At 49.9% G+C, this 19,474-nt stretch overlaps 1 protein-coding gene across 3 annotated transcripts in view; it reads left to right on the forward strand.

Annotated features, from left to right (window-relative positions):
- Positions 1–262: 262 nt before the first annotated feature.
- CLPTM1 (CLPTM1 regulator of GABA type A receptor forward trafficking) overlaps positions 263–19,474 on the forward strand; it is a 42,782-nt gene continuing 23,570 nt past the window's right edge. The window contains exons 1-7 of one of the 3 annotated variants that reach the window (XM_064737891.1): positions 263–358; positions 1,982–2,106; positions 3,754–3,877; positions 7,708–7,866; positions 11,275–11,392; positions 15,296–15,381; positions 16,171–16,291. In XM_064737891.1, coding sequence (XP_064593961.1) covers positions 305–358; positions 1,982–2,106; positions 3,754–3,877; positions 7,708–7,866; positions 11,275–11,392; positions 15,296–15,381; positions 16,171–16,291 — 787 coding nt within the window. In that variant the 5' untranslated portion in view covers positions 263–304. Of the gene's footprint in view, positions 359–1,981; positions 2,107–3,753; positions 3,878–4,174; positions 4,238–4,362; positions 4,413–7,707; positions 7,867–11,274; positions 11,393–15,295; positions 15,382–16,170; positions 16,292–19,474 lie in introns of those variants that run through there. The other 2 variants (XM_064737892.1, XM_064737893.1) reach the window with 2 other exon arrangements.

The raw sequence follows: 19,474 nt of genomic DNA on the forward strand, positions 1-19,474 counted from the left end.
GGGGCGCGGTCGGGGAAACCCCCACTGGGAGCGCATCGCGCCGCCATTGGCTGAGCGCGCCGGTGACGTCACAGAAGGGAACGCCCCCGGGGAGGGCGCTGGGGGCGGGGCGCGCTCCCATTGGCTGAGAGCGGCGGAGGGGGCGGGGCGGGGAAATCCCCTCCCGCCGGGGGCGGGCCGCGCTGCTATTGGTGAATATGTTTAGAACGTCACGAAAGAGGCGGGGTTTGTGACGTTTCCCGCCCCTCATTGGGGTCACGCGGGCGCTGCTCCCGGAAGTCTCGCGAGAGGCGGCGCAGCAAAGATGGCGGCGCCGGGGACGGAGGCGGCGGCGGGGCCGGGCCCGGGCCCGGGGCAGGTCCGGGAGCGAGCGGGGCCCGCGGGCAGCGGGGGCGGCACCGGGAACCGGAACGGGAACCGGAACGGGCGGGAGCGGACAGCGGGAAACCGGCCCCGAGAGGGGAGAGGGGGAAATGGGAGCGGGACCGGGAACCGGAGCGGGGACCGGGAAATGGGAGCCTGGACAGGGAACGGGAGCGGGGACCGGGAACCGGGATTGGAGACAGGAAATGAGAGCGGGGACAGGGAACGGGAGGAGAACCGGGGACAGGTGAAGGGACAGACAGGGACGGGAATTGGGCACCGGCAACCGGGACCGAGAGCGGGGAACGGGAGCGGGACCGGAGACCGGGACAAGGAACGGGGACCGGCATGGGAGACCGCGTACCTGGACCGGGACTGCGGACAGGGAAGGGGACAAGGAAGGGGACAGAGACGGGCACGGATACCGGGAATGGGGCAAGGTCCGGGGTCAAAGTCGGGAACCGGGAACGGGGGGGGGACCGAGAGCAGGAACCGGGACCGGAACCAGGGCAGAGAACGGGACCGGGACAGGGACCGAGACCAGGGACGGGACCGGGGGAAGGGATCGGGACTGAGACCGGGACCAGGACAGGCTCAGAAAACGGGGACCGAGACCGGGATGGGGACTAGGAACGGCTCTGGTAACGGTACCGGGACTGAGAGCAGGAAGGGGCCGGTACCGGGACAGTGACCGAGAAGGGATTGGTACCAGGATGGAGCCGGTACCAGGCCGGTATCAGTGACCAGGAAGGAACCGGTACCGGGCCGGTATCAGTGACCAGGAAGGAACCGGTACCGGGCCGGTATCAGTGACCGGGAATGGGCTGGTACCGGGATGGGGCCGGTACTGGCTCGGTATTGGTGACCGAGAAGGGATCGGTACCGGGACAGGGCCAGTACCGGGAAGGGATCAGCACAAGGGCGGTACCGGGCCGGTGTCGATGACTGGGAAGGGATCGGTACCGTGAAGGAACTGGTACCGGGCTGGTGTCGGTGACTGGGAACGGGCCGGTACCGGGAAGGGGCCAGTGACCAGGAATGGGCCGGTACCGGGCTGGTGTCGGTGACTGGGAAGGGATCGGTACCGGTACCGAGCTGATGTCGATGACCAGGACCAGGAAGGAACCGGTACCGGGCCGGTATCAGTGACCGGGAAGGGGCCGGTACTGGGAAGGGGCCGGTACCGGGCCGGTGTCAGTGATTGGAATGGGGCCGGTACCGGGACAGTGACTGGGAAGGGCTCGGTACCGGGACAGGGCCGGTACCGGGAAGGGATCAGCACAAGGCCGGTACCGGGCCGGTGTCGGTGACTGAGATGGGATCGGTACCAGGAAGGAGCAGGCTGGTACTGGGTTGGTGACCAGGAACAGGCTGGTACCGGGAAGGGGCCGGTACCGGGCCGGTATCAGTGACCGGGAAGGAACCGGTACAAGGCCAGTACCGGGCCCAGGAAGGGACCAGTACCGGAGTGTTAGGATGGGGTCGGTACCGGTGTCTCTGACCGGTTCTGTTCCTGCAGGTTTCCAGCAGTAACGGCGCTGCCGGTACCGGTACCAGGATGGGATGGTGTCAGTACCGGTACCGGTGTCTCTGACCGGTTCTGTTCCCGTTCCCGCAGGTTTCCAGCAGTAACGGCGCTGCCGGTACCGGTACCGGTGCCGGTGCCGAGAGCCCGCAGGGGCAGCAGCAGCAGCAGCAACCGGCACCCAACGCCTGGCAGGTGGTGAAGGGCGTCCTGTTCAGGTGAGCACTGCGGCACTGAAAGGGTTAACGGGGCCCTGTTCAGGTGAGAGCGGCACTGAAAGGGTTAACGGGGTTAATGGGGTTAACGGGGCCCTGTTCAGGTGAGAGCGGGGCTGAAAGGGTTAAAGGGGTTAACGGGGTTAACAGGGCCCTGTTCAGGTGAGAGCGGCACTGAAAGGGTTAATGGGGTTAATGGGGCCCTGTTCAGGTGAGAGCGGCACTGAAAGGGTTAATGGGGTTAATGGGGCCCTGTTCAGGTGAGAGCGGCACTGAAAGGGTTAACGGGGTTAACGGGGTCCTGTTCAGCTGAGAGTGGCACTGAAAGGGTTAATGGGGTCCTGTTTGGGTGGGGTTTGGGGTTAACGGGGCCCTGTTCAGCTGAGAGCAGCACCGAAAGGGTTAACGGGGTTAACGGGGCCCTGTTCAGGTGAGAGCGGGGCTGAAAGGGTTAACGGGGTTAACGGGGCTCTGTTTGGATGAGAGCGGCACCGAAAGGGTTAATGGGGTTAACAGGCCCCTGTTCAGGTGAGGAGTGGTGCTGAAAGGGTTAAAAGGGCCCTGGTCAGGTGGGATTTGGTCCTGAAGGGGTTAAAGGGGCCCTGTTCAGGTGAGATTTGGGATGGAAGGAGTTAAAGGGGTTGGGATTGGGATTACCCACCCCAGGATTGGGATCATCCTGGGACCCCAAATCCCGGGATCGGGATCACCCCAGTACCCCAAACTCTGGGATTGGGATCACCCCAGGACCCCAAATCCTGGGATTGGGATCAATCCAGGACCATCCTGGGACCCCAAATCCTGGGATTGGGATCACCCTGGAACCCCAAATCCTGGGATTGGGATCACCCCAGACTGGGATCATTCTGAACCCCAAATCCCGGGATTGGGATCACCCTGGGATTGGGATCAATCCAGGACCATCCTGGAACCCCAAATCCCGGGATTGGGATCACCCTGAGGCTGGAATCACCCTGGAACCCCAAATCCCGGGATTGGGATCACCCTGGGACTGGGATCAATCCAGGACCATCCTGGAACCCCAAATCCCGGGATCGGGATCACCTCAAGACCCCAAATCCTGGGATTGGGATCACCCCAGTACCCCAAACTCTGGGATTGGGATCACCCCAGTACCCCAAATCCCGGGATCGGGATCACCCCAGAGCTGGGATTACCCCAGGACCCCAAATCCAGGGATCGGGATCAATCCAGGGCCATCCTGGGACCCCAAATCCTGGGATTGGGATCACCCCAGGACCCCAAACCCTGGGATTGGGATCACCCCAGTACCCCAAACCCTGGGATTGGGATCATCCTGGAACCCCAAATCCTGGAAGTGGAATCACCCCAGACTGGGATCATCCTGAACCCCAAATCCCGGGATTGGGATCACCCTGGGACTGGGATCAATCCAGGACCATCCTGGGACCCCAAACCCTGGAATCGGGATCACCCCAGGACCCCAAATCCCGGGATCGGGATCACCCCGGAACCCCAAATCCTGGGATTGGGATCACCCCAGACTGGGATCATCCTGAGCCTCAAATCCCAGGATTGGGATCACCCCAGGACCCCAAACCTGGGATTGGGATCACCCTGGAACCCCAAATCCCGGCACTGGATTTCCAATCCCCGATTTTCCCGCAGGATTTTCATCATCTGGGCCATCTCCAGCTGGTTCCGGAGAGCGCCGGCGGCACCGGAGAGCAGCGGCAACGGGGGCAGCGCCCGCAGCCCCAGCAGGAACCTGTTCCCCAAGGACACCCTGATGGTGGGACTGGGATTTTGGGATTAAATGTGGGATTTGGGATTAAATCTGGGATATGGGATTGGGGATTTGGGATTGGGATCGGGGGAAAACCTGGGACTGGATTGTGAGATCAATGGGAACGGGGGCAGCGCCCGCAGCCCCAGCAGGAACCTGTTCCCCAAGGACACCCTGATGGTGGGATTGGGATTGAATCTGGGATTGTGGGATTAAATCCAGGATTTGGGGTTAAATCTGGGATATGGGATTGGGGATTTGGGATTGGGATGGGGGGAAAATCTGGGACTGGATTGTGAGATCAATGGGAACGGGGGCAGCGCCCGCAGCCCCAGCAGGAACCTGTTCCCCAAGGACACCCTGATGGTGGGATTGGGATTTTGGGGTTAAATCTGGGATTTGGGATTAAATCTGGGATTGTGGGATTTGGGATTTGGGGTTGGGATCGGGGGAAAATCTGGGACTGGATTGTGAGATCAATGGGAACGGGGGCAGCGCCCGCAGCCCCAGCAGGAACCTGTTCCCAAAGGACACCCTGATGGTGGGACTGGGATTAAATCTGGGATTGTGGGATTTGGGATTAAATCTGGGATTGTGGGATTTGGGATTGGGATGGGGGGAAAATCTGGGACTGGATTGTGAGATCAATGGGAACGGGGGCAGCGCCCGCAGCCCCAGCAGGAACCTGTTCCCAAAGGATACACTGATGGTGGGATTGGGATTTTGGGGTTAAATCTGGGATTTGGGATTATGGGGATTATGGGATTTGGGAATTTGGGATCGGATCTGGGATCAGAGCCCGGATTTGGGGGGGATTCCAGGGGCAGATCCCAAATCCAGGGGGATTCTGGGCTCAGATCCCAGGTCTGGGATCCCGGCGATCCCGGGCACCTTTCCCAGGATTTTTGGGCTGAACTCCCAGGATTTTTTTGGGAGAAATTCCCTGGATTTTTTGGGATCATTTCTCAGGGATTTTTAGGCTGAATCCCCAGGAATTTTGGGCTGAATTCCCCGAATTTTTGGGCTGTGATTTTGGGGAATTTCGAGCTGAATTCCCAGGGATTTTTGGCCTGAATTCCCCAGAATTTTAGGCTGAATCCCCAGGGATTTTTAGGCTGAATTCCCAGGATTTTGGGGCTCATTCCCAGGATTTTTAGGTTGAATTCCCAGGGATTTTTGGGATAAATTCCCAGGGATTTTTGGGATAAATTCCCAGGGATTTTTGAGCTGAATTCCCAGGAATTTTTAGCATAAATCCCCAGGGATTTTTAGGATCAATTCCCAGGAATTTTTAGGATAAATTCCCAGGATTTTTGGGCTGAATTCCTGGGATTTTGGGCTCATTCCCAGGGATTTTTGGGCTGAATTCCCAGGGATTTTTGGGATAAATTCCAGGGATTTTAGGGCTCATTCCCAGGATTTTTGGGATAAATTCCCAGGGATTTTTAGGCTGAATTCCTGGGAATTTTTTGGGCTGAATTCCCAGGATTTTGGGGGCTCATTCCCAGGATTTTTGGGCTGAATTCCCGGGATTTTGGGGGCTCATTCCCAGGGATTTTTGGGCTGAATTCCCGGGAATTTTTAGGATAAATTCCCGGGATTTTTGGGCTGAATTTCCAGGATTTTTGGGCTGAATTCTCAGAAATCTTTAGCATAAATCCCCAGGGATTTTTGGGATAAATTCCCAGGGATTTTTGGGATAAATTCCCTGGAATTTTTGGGATAAATTCCCAGGAATTTTTAGGCTAAATTCCCAGTATTTTGGGGCTGAATTCCCAGGGATTTTTGGGCTAAATTCCCAGTATTTTGGGCTGAATTTCCAGGATTTTTGGGTTGAATTCCCAGAAATTTTTAGCATAAATTCCGAGGAATTTTTAGGTTAAATTCCCAGGAATTTTTAGGATTAATTCCCAGGGATTTTTGGGATAAATTCCCAGGAATTTTTAGCATAAATCTCCAGGAATTTTTAGCATGAATCTCCAGGAATTTTTAGGATAAACTCTCAGGAATTTTTAGGATAAATTCCCAGGGATTTTTGGGCTGAATTTCCAGGATTTTTGGGATAAATTCCCAGGGATTTTTGGACTGAATTCCCGGGATTTTGGGCTCATTCCCAGGAATTTTTAGGATAAATTCCCAGGGATTTTTGGGCTGAATTCCCAGGGATTTTTGGGATAAATTCCCAGAAATTTTTAGCATAAATCTCCAGGAATTTTTAGGGTAATTTCCCAGGAATTTTTAGGATAAATTCCCAGGGATTTTTGGGCTGAATTCCCGGGATTTTTGGCCTCATTCCCAGGGATTTTTGGGCTCATTCCCAGGAATTTTTAGGATAAATTTCCAGGGATTTTTGAGTTGAATTCCCAGAAATTTTTAGCATAAATCTCCAGGAATTTTGGGCTGAATTCCCAGGGATTTTTGGGCTGAATTCCGGGATTTTTGGGCTGAATTCCGGGATTTTTGGGCTCATCCCCAGGGATTTTTTGGCTGAATTCTCAGTACTTTGGGCTCATTCCCAGGGATTTTGGCATAAATTCCCAGGATTTTGGGGCTCATTCCCCGGATTTTTGGGCTAAATTCCCGGGATTTTGGGCTCATTCCCAGGGATTTTTGGGCTGAATTCCCAGGATTTTTGGGCTGAATTCCCGGGATTTTTAGGATAAATTCCCGGGATTTTTGGGCTGAATTTCCAGGAATTTTTAGGATAAATTCCCAGGAATTTTTGGGCTGAATTCCCAAGATTTTTGGGATAAATTCCCAGGGATTTTTGGACTGAATTCCCAGGATTTTGGGGCTATTTCCCAGGATTTTTGGGGTGATTCCCAGGATTTTTGGGATATTTTCCCAGGGATTTTTAGGCTGAATTCCTGGGAATTTTTAGGATAAATTTCCAGGAATTTTTGGGCTGAATTCCCAGGAATTTTTAGGATAAATTCCCAGGGATTTTTGGGCTGAATTCCCTGAATTTTTAGGCTAAATTCCCGTGGATTTTTGGCCTGAATTCCCGGGATTTTGGGGGCTCATTGCCATGGATTTTTGGCCTGAATTCCCAGGTATTTTTGGGGTTCATTCCTAGGAATTTTTAGGATAAATTCCCAGGAATTTTTAGGCTGAATTCCCAGGATTTTGGGGCTCATTCCCAGGATTTTTGGGCTGAATTTCCAGGATTTTTGGGCTGAATTCTCAGAAATCTTTAGCATAAATCCCCAGGAATTTTGAGATAAATTTCCAGGACTTTTAGCATAAATCTCCAGGGATTTTTGAGATAAATTCCCAGGAATTTTTGGGATAAATTCCCAGGGATTTTTGGGATAAATTCCCGGAATTTTTGGGATAAATTCCCAGGATTTTTGGGGTGAATTCCCGGGATTTTGGGATGAATTCCCAGGATTTTTGGGATAAATTCCCGGGATTTTTGGGATGAATTCCCAGGGATTTTTGGGCTGAATTCCCAGGAATTTTTAGGATAAATTCCCAGGAATTTTTCGGATAAATTCCCAGGGATTTTTGGGATAAATTCCCGTGGATTTTTGGCCTGAATTCCCAGGTATTTTTGGGGTTCATTCCTCAGAATTTTTGGCATAAATTGCCATGCTTTTGGGGCTCATTCCCAGGAATTTTTAGGATAAATTCCCAGGATTTTTAGGTTGAATTCCCAGGGATTTTTGAGATAAATTCTCAGGGATTTTTGGGCTGAATACCGAGATTTTTGTGATAAATTCCCAGGATTTTTGGGCTGAATTCCCGGGATTTTTAGGATAAATTCCCAGGGATTTTTAGGCTAAATTCCCGGGATTTTTGGGCCTCATTCCCGGGATTCCTGCCCCCTCCCGCAGGACCTGTACGTTTACATCTCGGAGCACGAGCACTTCACGGATTTCAACGTCAGCTCGGCGCTGTTCTGGCAGCAGCGCGACCTCGTCTACGGGGACTGGACCAGCGGCGACAACGCCGACGGCTGCTACCAGCACTCGGGCGAGGTGGACATCTCCCAGGTGGGCGTTCCCAAAAAATCCCGGGAATTTTGGGAATTCTGGGGTCTGGGAATTTTGGTGTCTGGGAATGGGGATTTGGGGTGGGGAAAAGGGAATTTGGGAACGGGAAAAGGGAACGCCGACGGCTGCTACCAGCACTCGGGCGAGGTGGACATCTCCCAGGTGGGCGTTCCCAAAAAATTCCAGGGATTTTGGGAATTCTGGGGTCTGGGAATGGGGATTTGGGGTGGGGAAAAGGGAATTTGGGAACGGGAAAAGGGAACGCCGACGGCTGCTACCAGCACTCGGGCGAGGTGGAGACATCTCCCAGGTGGGCGTTCCCAAAAAATCCCGGGAATTCTGGGGGATTTTGGGAATTCTGGGGTCTGGGAGTGGGGATTTGGGATGGTTCTGAGAGGATTTGGGGTGGGGAAAAGGGAATTTGGGAACGGGAAAAGGGAACGCCGACGGCTGCTACCAGCACTCGGGCGAGGTGGACATCTCCCAGGTGGGCATTCCGGGGAAATCTAGGAATTCCGGGAATTCTGGGGTCTGGGAATGGGGATTTGGGGTGGTTCTGAGGGGATTTGGGGTGGGGAAAAGGGAATTTGGGAACGGGAAAAGGGAACGCCGACGGCTGCTACCAGCACTCGGGCGAGGTGGAGACATCTCCCAGGTGGGCATTCCCAAAAAATCCCGGGAATTTTGGGAATTTGGGGAATTCTGGGAAATTTGGGATGTTCCCAAGGGGGTTTGGGGATGGTTCTGAGAGGATTTGGGGGTCTCAGGATGGAGATTGGGGGTTGGGAAAAGGAAATTTGGGGTTGGGAAAAGCTACCAGCACTCCAGCGAGGTGAGACATCTCCCAGGTGGGGATTACGGGGAAATTTGGGAATTTTGGGAATTCTGGGGTCTGGGAATGGGGATTTGGGATGGTTCTGAGGGGATTTGGGGTCTTGGAATGGGAATTTGGGAACGGGAAAAGGGAACGCCGATGGCTGCTACCAGCACTCGGGCGAGGTGGACATCTCCCAGGTGGGTGTTCCCAAAAAATCCCGGGAATTTTGGGATTTTCCCGAGGAATTCTGGGGAATTCTGGGGTCTGGGAATGGGGATTTGGGATGGTTCTGAGGGATTTGGGTCTTGGAATGGGAATTTGGGAATGGGAAAAGGGAACACCGATGGCTGCTACCAGCACTCGGCGAGGTGGAGACATCTCCCAGGTGGGGATTCTGGAAATTTTGGGAATTCTGGAGAATTTTGGGAATTCTGGGATGTTCCCAAGAGGTTTGGGGTGGTTCTGAGGGGATTTGGGGTCTGGGAATGGGAATTTGGGGTCAGGAAAAGGAAATTCGGGATTAGGAAAAGCTGCGAGCGCTGTGGGGAGGTGGAGACATCTCCCAGGTGGGCATTCCCAAAAAATCCCGGGAATTCTGGGAATTCTGGGGTCTGGGAGTGGGGATTTGGGGTGGTTCTGAGGGGATTTGGGGTCTTGGAATGGGAATTTGGGAATGGGAAAAGGGAACGCCAACGGCTGCTACCAGCACTCGGGCGAGGTGGACATCTCCCAGGTGGGAATTCTGGAAATTTGGGAATTCTGGGATTTTCCTGAGGGATTTGGGGTTGGGAATGGAGATTTGGGATGGTTCTGAGGGGATTTGGGGTCTGGGAAAAGGGAATTTGGGAACGGGAAAAGGGAACGCCGACGGCTGCTACCAACACTCAGGCGAGGTGGAGACATCTCCCAGGTGGGAATTCCGGGAATTCTGGGGGATTCTGGGGTCTGGGAATGGGGATTTGGGATGGTTTTGGAGTCTGGGAATGGTGATTTAGAGTGAGGAAAAGGAAATTTAGGAATGGGAAAAGGGAACGCCGACGGCTGCTACCAGCACTCGGGCAAGGTGGACATCTCCCAGGTGGGCGTTCCCAAAAAATCCCGGGAATTTTGGGGGATTTTGGGATTTTCCCGAGGAATTTGGGGAATTTCGGGGAATTCTGGGGAATTCTGGGGTCTGGGAATGGGGATTTGGGTGGCGAAAAGGGAATTTGGGATTAGGAAAAGCTACGAGCGCTGTGGGGAGGTGCAGACATCTCCCAGGTGGGAATTCGGGGAAATTTGGGAATTTTGGAATTCTGGGAAATTTGGGATGTTCCCAAGGGGGTTTGGGATGGTTCTGAGGGGATTTGGGGTCTCAGGGTGGAGATTTGGGGTTGGGAAAAGGAAATTTGGGGTTGGGAAAAGCTACCAGCACTCCAGCGAGGTGGAGACATCTCCCAGGTGGGCGTTCCCAAAAAATTCCGGGGATTTTGGGGGATTTGGGGATTTTCCTGAGGAATTTGGGGTCTGGGAATGGGGATTTGGGGTGGGGAAAAGGAGATTTGGGATTAGGAAAAGCTACGAGCGCTGTGGGGAGGTGGAGACATCTCCCAGGTGGGCATTCCCAAAAAATTCCGGGAATTTTGGGATTTTGGGGAATTCTGGGGTCTGGGAATGGGGATTTGGGGTGGTTCTGAGGGGATTTGGGGTCTGGGAATGGGAATTTGGGGTGGGAAAAAGGGAATTTGGGATTAGGAAAAGCTACGAGCGCTGTGGGGAGGTGGAGACATCTCCCAGGTGGGGATTCCAGGGAAATTTGGGAATTTTGGGGGATTTGGGGAATTCTGAGGGATTTTTGGGATTCTGGAATATGGGAATGGGGATTTGGGATGGTTCTGAGGGGATTTGGGGTCGGGAAAAGGGAATTCTGACCCCAGTTGTTCTTACGAGCACTCTGGCGAGATGGACTTCTCCCAGGTGGGAATTCCCAAAAAATTCTTGGGAATTTTGGGAATTATGGAGTCTGGAAAAGTGGGTTTGGGATGGTTCTGTTTCTTGAGGTTTATCCAAGATTTTTTTGATTTTTCTGAGATTTTTTTCCAGAGTTTTCCTGGGGTTTTTCCAGAGTTTTTCTGAGACTTTTCCGGGTTTTTTCTGGGTTTTTTGGGGAGGTTTTTCCCAGGGTTTTCCAAGGGTTTATGGCAATTTTTCCAGGGGTTTCCAGAGTTTTTTCCCAAAGTTTTCCCAGAGTTTTTCTGGGTTTTTTTTAGGAATTTTTTCCTGGGATTTTTCCAGGGGTTTCTGGGAGTTTCCTTGAGGTTTTCCTGAGGTTTTTTCCCAAGGTTTTTCTGAGTTTTTTTGGGAAGTTTTTCCTGGGATTTTTTTTTCCATTTTTTTTTTTCAGGGTTTCCCCTGAGGTCTTCCCGGGATTTTCCTGGATTTTTTGAGAGGTTTCTCCAGGGTTTTTTTCCCAAGGTTTTTCTAGGGTTTTTCTGGGGTTTTTTTGGTCAATTTTTCCCAGATTTTTCCCAGATTTTTCTGGGAATTTTCTTGAGTTTTTCCCATGTTTTTCCCCATGTTTTTCCCAACCTTTTCCCGTTTTTTCCCCCCAGAGCGTGCAGAGGAACGGCTCCATCTACGTCCACGTTTATTTTACCAAGAGCGGCTTCCACCCCGACCCCCGGCAGAAGAGCCTCTACCGGCGCCTGGCCACCGTGCACACCTCCAGGAGTAGGGAATGAATTCCTGGGAAAATCGGGGAATTTCTGGGAAAATCTGGGAATTCCCAGCCATTCCCGGCTTTTGGGATCCAAATGCCCCCAGGAATGGAGAAATTCCCACCAAAATTCCCAATTTTTGGGATCCAAATTCCCCCAGCGATGGGGTTGGGATCAGCCCTGGGCACCGTGCACAGCTCCAGGAGTAGGAAATCTGGGAATTCCTGGGAAAATCTGGGAATTTCTGGCAAAATCTGGGAATTCCCAGCCATTCCCAGCCATTCCCGGCTTTTGGGATCCAAATGCCCCCAGGAAGGGGGAAAATTCCCACAAAAATTCCCAATTTTTGGGATCCAAATTCCCCCAGGAATGGGGTTGGGATCAGCCCTGGGAACCGTGCACAGCTCCAGGAGTAGGAAATTCCTCAAATTCCTGGGAAAATCTGGGAATTTCTGGGAATTCCCAGCCATTCCCGGATTTTGGGATCCAAATCCCCCCAGGAAGGGGGAAAATATCCCCAAAAATTCCCACAAAAATTCCCAATTTTTGGGATCCAAATTCCCCCAGGAATGGCCCCAAATCCCCCCAGGAAGGGGGAAAATTCCCACAAAAATTCCCAATTTTTGGGATCCATATTCCCCTAGGAATGGCCCTAAGAAGGGGGAAAATTCCCACCAAAATTCCCAATTTTTGGGATCCAAATCCCCCAGGAATGGGGTTGGGATCAGCCCTGGCCACCGTGCACACCTCCAGGAGTAGGGAATCCGGGAATTCCTGGGAAAATCTGGGAAAATCTGGGAAATTCTGGGAATTCCTGACCCTTGGAATCCAAATCCCCCCAGGAATGGAGAAAATTCCCACAAAAATTCCCAATTTTTGGGATCCAAATACCCCCAGGAATGGCCCTAAGAAGGGAGAAAATTCCCACAAAAATTCCTAATTTTTGGGATCCAAATCCCCCAGGAATGGGGTTGGGATCAGCCCTGGGCACGGTGCACAGCTCAGGAGTAGGAAATCCCTGAAATTCCAGGGAAAATCTGGGAAAATCTGGGAATTCCCAGCCATTCCCAGCCATTCCCAGCTTTTGGGATCCAAATGCCCCCAGGAATGGCCCCAAATCCCCCCACGAATGGGAAAAATTCCCACCAAAATTCCCAATTTTTGGGATCCAAATTCCCTCAGGAATGGCCCCAAATGTCCCCAGGAATGGAGAAAATTCCCACAAAAATTCCCACAAAAATTCCCACAAAAATTCCCAATTTTTGGGATCCAAATCCCCCCAGGAATGGCCCAAATGCCCCCAGGAAGGGGGAAAATTCCCACAAAAATTCCCAATTTTTGGGATCCAAATTCCCTCAGGAATGGCCCCAAATCCCTCAGGAATGGAGAAAATTCCCACAAAAATTCCCACAAAAATTCCCACAAAAATTCCCACAAAAATTCCCAATTTTTGGGATCTAAATCTCTCCAGGAATGGCCCCAAATCCCTCAGGAAGGGGCTAAATTCCCACAAAAATTCCCAGTTTTTGGGATCCAAATTTCCCCAGGAACGGCCCCAAATGCCCCCAGGAAGGAGGAAAATTCCCACTAAAATTCCCAATTTTTGGTATCTAAATCCCCCCAGGAATGGCCCCAAATCCCTCAGGGATGGGGTTGGGATCAGCCCTGGGCACCGTGCACACCTCCAGGAGTAGGGAATCTGGGAATTCCTGGGAAAATCTGGGAATTTCTGGGTAATTCTGGGAATTCCCAGCCATTCTCAGCCATTCCCAGCCATTCCCGGCTTTTGGGATCCAAATTCCCCCAGGAATGGGGAAAATTCCCACAAAAATTCCCAATTTTTGGGATCCAAATTCCCCCAGGAATGGCCCCAAATGCCCCCAGGAAGGGGGAAAATTCCCACAAAAATTCCCACTAAAATTCCCACTAAAATTCCCAATTTTTGGGATCCAAATTCCCTCAGGAATGGCCCCAAATCCCTCAGGAATGGAGAAAATTCCCACTAAAATTCCCACTAAAATTCCCAATTTTTGGTATCTAAATCCTCCCAGGAATGGCCCCAAATCCCTCAGGGATGGGGTTGGGATCAGCCCTGGGCACCGTGCACAGCTCCAGGAGTAGGGAATCTGGGAATTCCTGGGTAAATCTGGGAAAACCTGGGAAAATCTGGGAATTCCCAGCCATTCCCAGCCATTCCCGGCTTTTGGGATCCAAATGCCCCCAGGAAGGGGGAAAATTCCCACAAAAATTCCCACTAAAATTCCCACTAAAATTCCCAATTTTTGGGATCCAAATCCCCCCAGGAATGGCCCCAAATGCCCCCAGGAAGGGGGAAAATTCCCACCAAAATTCCCAATTTTTGGGATCCAAATTTCCTCAGGAACGGCCCCAAATGCCCCCAGGAAGGGGGAAAATTCCCACTAAAATTCCCACAAAAATTCCCAATTTTTGGGATCCAAATTCCCCCAGGAATGGCCCCAAATCCCTCAGGAATGGAGAAAATTCCCACAAAAATTCCCACTAAAATTCCCAATTTTTGGGATCCAAATTTCCCCAGGAATGGCCCCAAATGCCCCCAGGAAGGGGGAAAATTCCCACCAAAATTCCCAATTTTTGGGATCCAAATTCTCTCAGCAATGGCCCCAAATGCCCCCAGGAATGAGGAAAATTCCCACCAAAATTCCCACTAAAATTCCCAATTTTTGGGATCCAAATTTCCCCAGGAATGGGGTTGGGATCAGCCCCAGGAGCCTCTACCGGCGCCTGGCCACCGTGCACACCTCCAGGAGTAGGGAATTCCTGGAAAATCTGGGAAAATCTGGAAATTCTGGAATTCCTGACCCTTGGAATCCAAATCCCCCAGGAATGGCCCCAAATGCCCCCAGGAAAGGGGAAAATTCCCACCAAATTTCCCACAAAAATTCCCAATTTTTGGGATCCAAATTCCCCCAGGAATGGAGTTGGGATCAGCCCCAGGAGCCTCTACCGGCGCCTGGCCACCGTGCACACCTCCAGGAGTAGGGAATGCCGGGAATTCCTGGGAAAATCTGGGAATTTCTGGGAATTTCTGGGAATTCCCAGCCATTCCCAATTTTTGGGATCCAAATTGCCCCAGGAATGGCCCCAAATCCCCCCAGGAAGGGGGAAAATTCCCACGAAAATTCCCACAAAAATTCCCAATTTTTGGGATCCACATCCCTCAGGAACGGCCCCAAATCCCTCCACGAATGGGGAAAATTCCCACCAAAATTCCCACTAAAATTCCCAATTTTTGGGATCCAAATTTCCCCAGGAATGGGGTTGGGATCAGCCCCAGGAGCCTCTACCGGCGCCTGGCCACCGTGCACACCTCCAGGAGTAGGGAAATCTGGGAATTCCTGGGAAAATCTGGGAATTTCTGGCAAAATCTGGGAATTCCCAGCCATTCCCAGCCATTCCCGGCTTTTGGGATCCAAATCCCCCCAGGAATGGCCCCAAATGCCCCCAGGAAGGGGGAAAATTCCCACAAAAATTCCCAATTTTTGGGATCCAAATCCCCTCAGGAATGGGGAAATTCCCAGAAATTCCCAATTTTTGGGATTCAAATCCCTTGGGAATGGGAGGAATCCATTTTTCCCAAATCCCATTTTTCCCCATTTCCCCATTTTTCCCATTTTCCCATTTCCCCCCATTTCCCCATTTTTCCCATTATTTTTCCCATTATTTTCCCCATTTCTTCCCATTATTTTCCCCATTATTTTTCCCATTTTCCCCAATATTTTCCCCATTATTTTCCCCATTATTTTCCCATTTTCTTCATTATTTTTCCCATTATTTTCCCATTTTTTTCCCCATTTTTCCCATTATTTTCCCCATGATTTTCCCCATTATTTTTCCCATTTTCCCCATGATTTTCCCGTTTTTTCCCATTTTTCAGTGATTAACAAATACAAGCGGAGGCGATTCCAGAAAACCAAAAATCTCCTGACGGGAGAGACCGAGGCCGACCCGGAGATGATCAAGGTGGGAATTCCCAAATTTCGGATTTGGGGATTTTTAGGGATTTTTGGGGTTTCAGGGGGGATTTTGGGGATTTTTTTGGGGGCTTTTTGAGGGATTTTTTTGGCATTTGGGGGAATTTTTTTTTAAATTTTGATTTTTTAAATTATTTTTGGACGTGTTTTTTTGTGATTTTTAAAGATTTTTGGCGTTTTTTGGGGGGATTTTTTCGGGATTTTTGGGTTTTTTTTTGGGAGGACTTTTTGGGGTTTTTTGGGGGGATTCTTTTTTTGGTTTTGGAGGAATTTTTAAGCGTTTTTGGGCGGATTATTTGCGGATTTTCTTTGCTTTTTTGGGGGGGACTTTTTTGGTATTTTGGGGCGATTTTTTTATTTTTGGGGCTTTTTTGAGGGCATCCTTTTTATTTTGGGTTTTTTTGAGGGAGAATTTTTTAGGATTTTTGGGACTTTATTTGGGGGATTTTTTTGGGGAGATTTCTTTTTTTTTTTTTTGAGGGGAGGTTTGGATGATTATAGTTCTTTTTTTTTCTTTTTTTGGGAGGGATTTTTTTATTTTTTGGGGAATTTTTATTTTTATTTTTGGCGGGGATTTTCCTTATTTTTGGGGGGATTTTTTTTATTTTAGGGGGAATTTTTTTTATTTTTGAGGGAATTTTTTTTTATTTTTGGCGGGGATTTTCCTTATTTTTGGGGGGATTTTTTAGGATTTTTGGGGGGTTTTTTGTGGGTTTTTTTTTTAATTTTTTTTTTTTTTTTTAAATTATTATTTGGATTTTTGTGGGATTTCCTGCAGAGAGCCGAGGATTTCGGGCCGGTCGAGGTCATTTCCCACTGGCACCCAAACCTGACCATCAACATGGTGGACGACCACACGCCCTGGGTCAAGGGCAGCGTGCCCCCGCCCCTGGACCAGTGTGAGCACAATTCCCAGAAAATTGAAAAATTCCCATTAAAAACCCAAAAATTCCCATTAAAAACGGGGCTGGTTTGGGGTTATGGGGCTCCCAGTTCATCCCAGTTCATCCCAGTTCATCCCTGGGTCAAGGGCAGCGTGCCCCCGCCCCTGGACCAGTGTGAGCACAATTCCCAAAAAATTGAAAAATTCCCATTCAAAACCCAAAAATTCCCATTAAAAACCCAAAAATTCCCATTAAAAACGGGGCTGGTTTGGGGTTATGGGGCTCCCAGTTCATCCCAGTTCATCCCAGTTCATCCCAGTTCATCCCTGGGTCCAGCCATTCCAGATCAATGTGAGCAACTGGAATTTCTGTTTTCTTGGGCAAATTCCCCAAAACACCAAAAATTCCCATTCAAAACCCAAAAATTCCCATTAAAAACAGGGCTGGTTTGGGGTTTATGGGGCTCCCAGTTCATCCCTGGGTCAAGGGCAGCGTGCCCCCGCCCCTGGACCAGTGTGAGCACAATTCCCAAAAATTGAAAAATTCCCATTCAAAACCCAAAAATTCCCATTAAAAACGGGGCTGGTTTGGGGTTTATGGGGTTCCAGTTCATCCCAGTTCATCCCAGTTCATCCCAGTTCATCCCTGGGTCAAGGGCAGCGTGCCCCCGCCCCTGGACCAGTGTGAGCACAATTCCCAGAAAATTCAAAAATTCCCATAAAAAACCCAAAAATTCCCATTAAAAACGGGGCCGGTTTGGGATTATGGCGCTCCAGTTCATCCCAGTTCATCCCAGTTCATCCCTGGGTCAAGGGCAGCGTGCCCCCGCCCCTGGACCAGTGTGAGCAACCAGAATTCCAAATTTTCCTGAAAAAAATCCCCCAAAAAATGAAAATTCCCATAAAAAACCCAAAAATTCCCATTAAAAACCCAAAAATTCCCATTAAAAACGGGGCTGGTTTGGGGTTTGGTAGCTCCCAGTTCATCCCAGTTCATCCCTGGGTCAAGGGCAGCGTGCCCCCGCCCCTGGACCAGTGTGAGCACAATTCCCAAAAAAATCAAAAATTCCCATTAAAAACCCAAAAATTCCCATTAAAAACGGGGCCGGTTTGGGATTATGGGGCTCCAGTTCATCCCAGTTCATCCCAGTTCATCCCAGTTCATCCCAGTTCATCCGACTTATCCCCGTTTTCCCCATTTTTCCCCATTTCTTCTCCCCCATTTTACTCCCATTTATTCTCCATTTTCTCCCTTTCGAAATCCCAATTTATTCCCAATTTTCCCATTCCAAACCCCAATTTCCCCATTTTCCCCATTCCAAACCCCAATTTTCTCCCATTTCCCCAATTTCCCCATCCCAAACCCCAATTTATTCCCATTTTTCCCATTCCAAACCCCAATTTATTCCCAATTCATTCCCACTATTCCCCATCCCAAATCCCAATTTATCCCCATTATTTCCCATTCCAAACCCCAATTTTCCCCATTATTTCCCATTCCAAACCCCAATTTATTCCCATTATTCCCCATCCCAAATCCCAATTTATTCCCAATTTATTCCCATTTTTCTCCCATTCCAAACCCCAATTTATTCCCAATTCATTCCCACTATTCCCCATTCCAAACCCCAATTTATTCCCATTCCAAATCGCAATTTCTCCCCAATTTATTCCCATTATTTCCCATCCCAACTCCCAATTTCCCCATTTTCCCCATTCCAAACCCCAATCCCCAATTTCCTCCCCATTTCTCCCATCCCAAACCCCAATTTACCCCAATTTTCCCCATTTTCCCCATTCCAAACCCCAATTTATTCCCAATTTTCCCCATTTTTCCCATTCCAAACCCCAATTTTCCCATTCCAACCCCCAATTTATTCCCATTTTTCTCCCATTTCCCCCCCATTACTTCCCATTCCAAACCCCAATTCATTGCCACTATTTCCCATCCCAAACCCCAATTTATTCCCAATTCATTCCCATTATTTCCCCATCCCAAACCCCAATTTTCCCATCCCCAATTTCCCCATTCTAAATCCCAATTTATCCCCATTATTTCCCATTCCAAATCCCGATTTTTTCCCCATTATTTCCCCATCCCAAACCCCAATTTATTCCCATCCCAACCCCCAATTTAATTCCCATTTTTCTCCCATCCCAAACCCCAATTTATTCCCAATTTATTCCCATTTCTCTCCCATCCCAAATCCCAATTTATTCCCAATTCATTCCCACTATTCCCATTCCAAACCCCAATTTATTCCCATTTTTCTCCCATCCCAACCCCCAATTTATTCCCAATTTATTCCCCATTTCTCTCCCATCCCAAATCCCAATTTATTCCCAATTCATTCCCACTATTCCCCATCCCAAACCCCAAATTTATTCCCATTTTTCTCCCATTCCAAACCCCAATTCATTCCCACTTTTCCCCATCCCAAACCCCAATTTATTCCATTATTTCCCATCCCAACCCCCAATTTATTCCCATTTTTCTCCCATCCCAAACCCCAATTTATTCCCAATTCATCCCCACTATTCCCCATCCCAAACCCCAATTTCTCCCCACTATTCCCCATCCCAAACCCCAATTTTCCCCAATTTATCCCCATTATTTCCCCATTCCAAACCCCAATTTATTCCCATTTTCCCCCCATCCCAAACCCAAATTTAACCCCAATTTTCCCCATTTTCCCCATCCCAACCCCCAATTTATTCCCAATTTATTCCCATTTTCCCATTCCAAATCCCAATTTATTCCCAATTTATCCCCATTATTTCCCATTCCAAACCCCAATTTATTCCCATTATTCCCCATCCCAAACCCCAATTTCTCCCCACTATTCCCCATCCCAAACCCCAATTTCTCCCCATTATTTCCCATTCCAAACCCCAATTTATTCCCAATTTATTCCCGTTATTTCCCCATTCCAAACCCCAATTCATTCCCACTATTCCCCATCCCAACCCCCAATTTATTCCCATTTTTCTCCCATTTCCCCCCCATTATTCCCCATCCCAAACCCCAATTTTCCCCATTATTCCCCATTCCAAACCCCAATTTATTCGCAATTTTCCCATTTTTCCCGCTTTTCCCCATTCAAACCCCAATTTATTCCCATTTCTCTCCCATTCCAACCCCCAATTTTCCCCATTATTTCCCATTGCAACCCCCAATTTATTCCTATTTTCCCCATTC

This window comes from Zonotrichia leucophrys, unplaced genomic scaffold, assembly GCF_028769735.1.
Source record: "Zonotrichia leucophrys gambelii isolate GWCS_2022_RI unplaced genomic scaffold, RI_Zleu_2.0 Scaffold_127_131265, whole genome shotgun sequence".
In the NCBI taxonomy this organism is placed as follows: Eukaryota; Metazoa; Chordata; class Aves; order Passeriformes; family Passerellidae; genus Zonotrichia; species Zonotrichia leucophrys.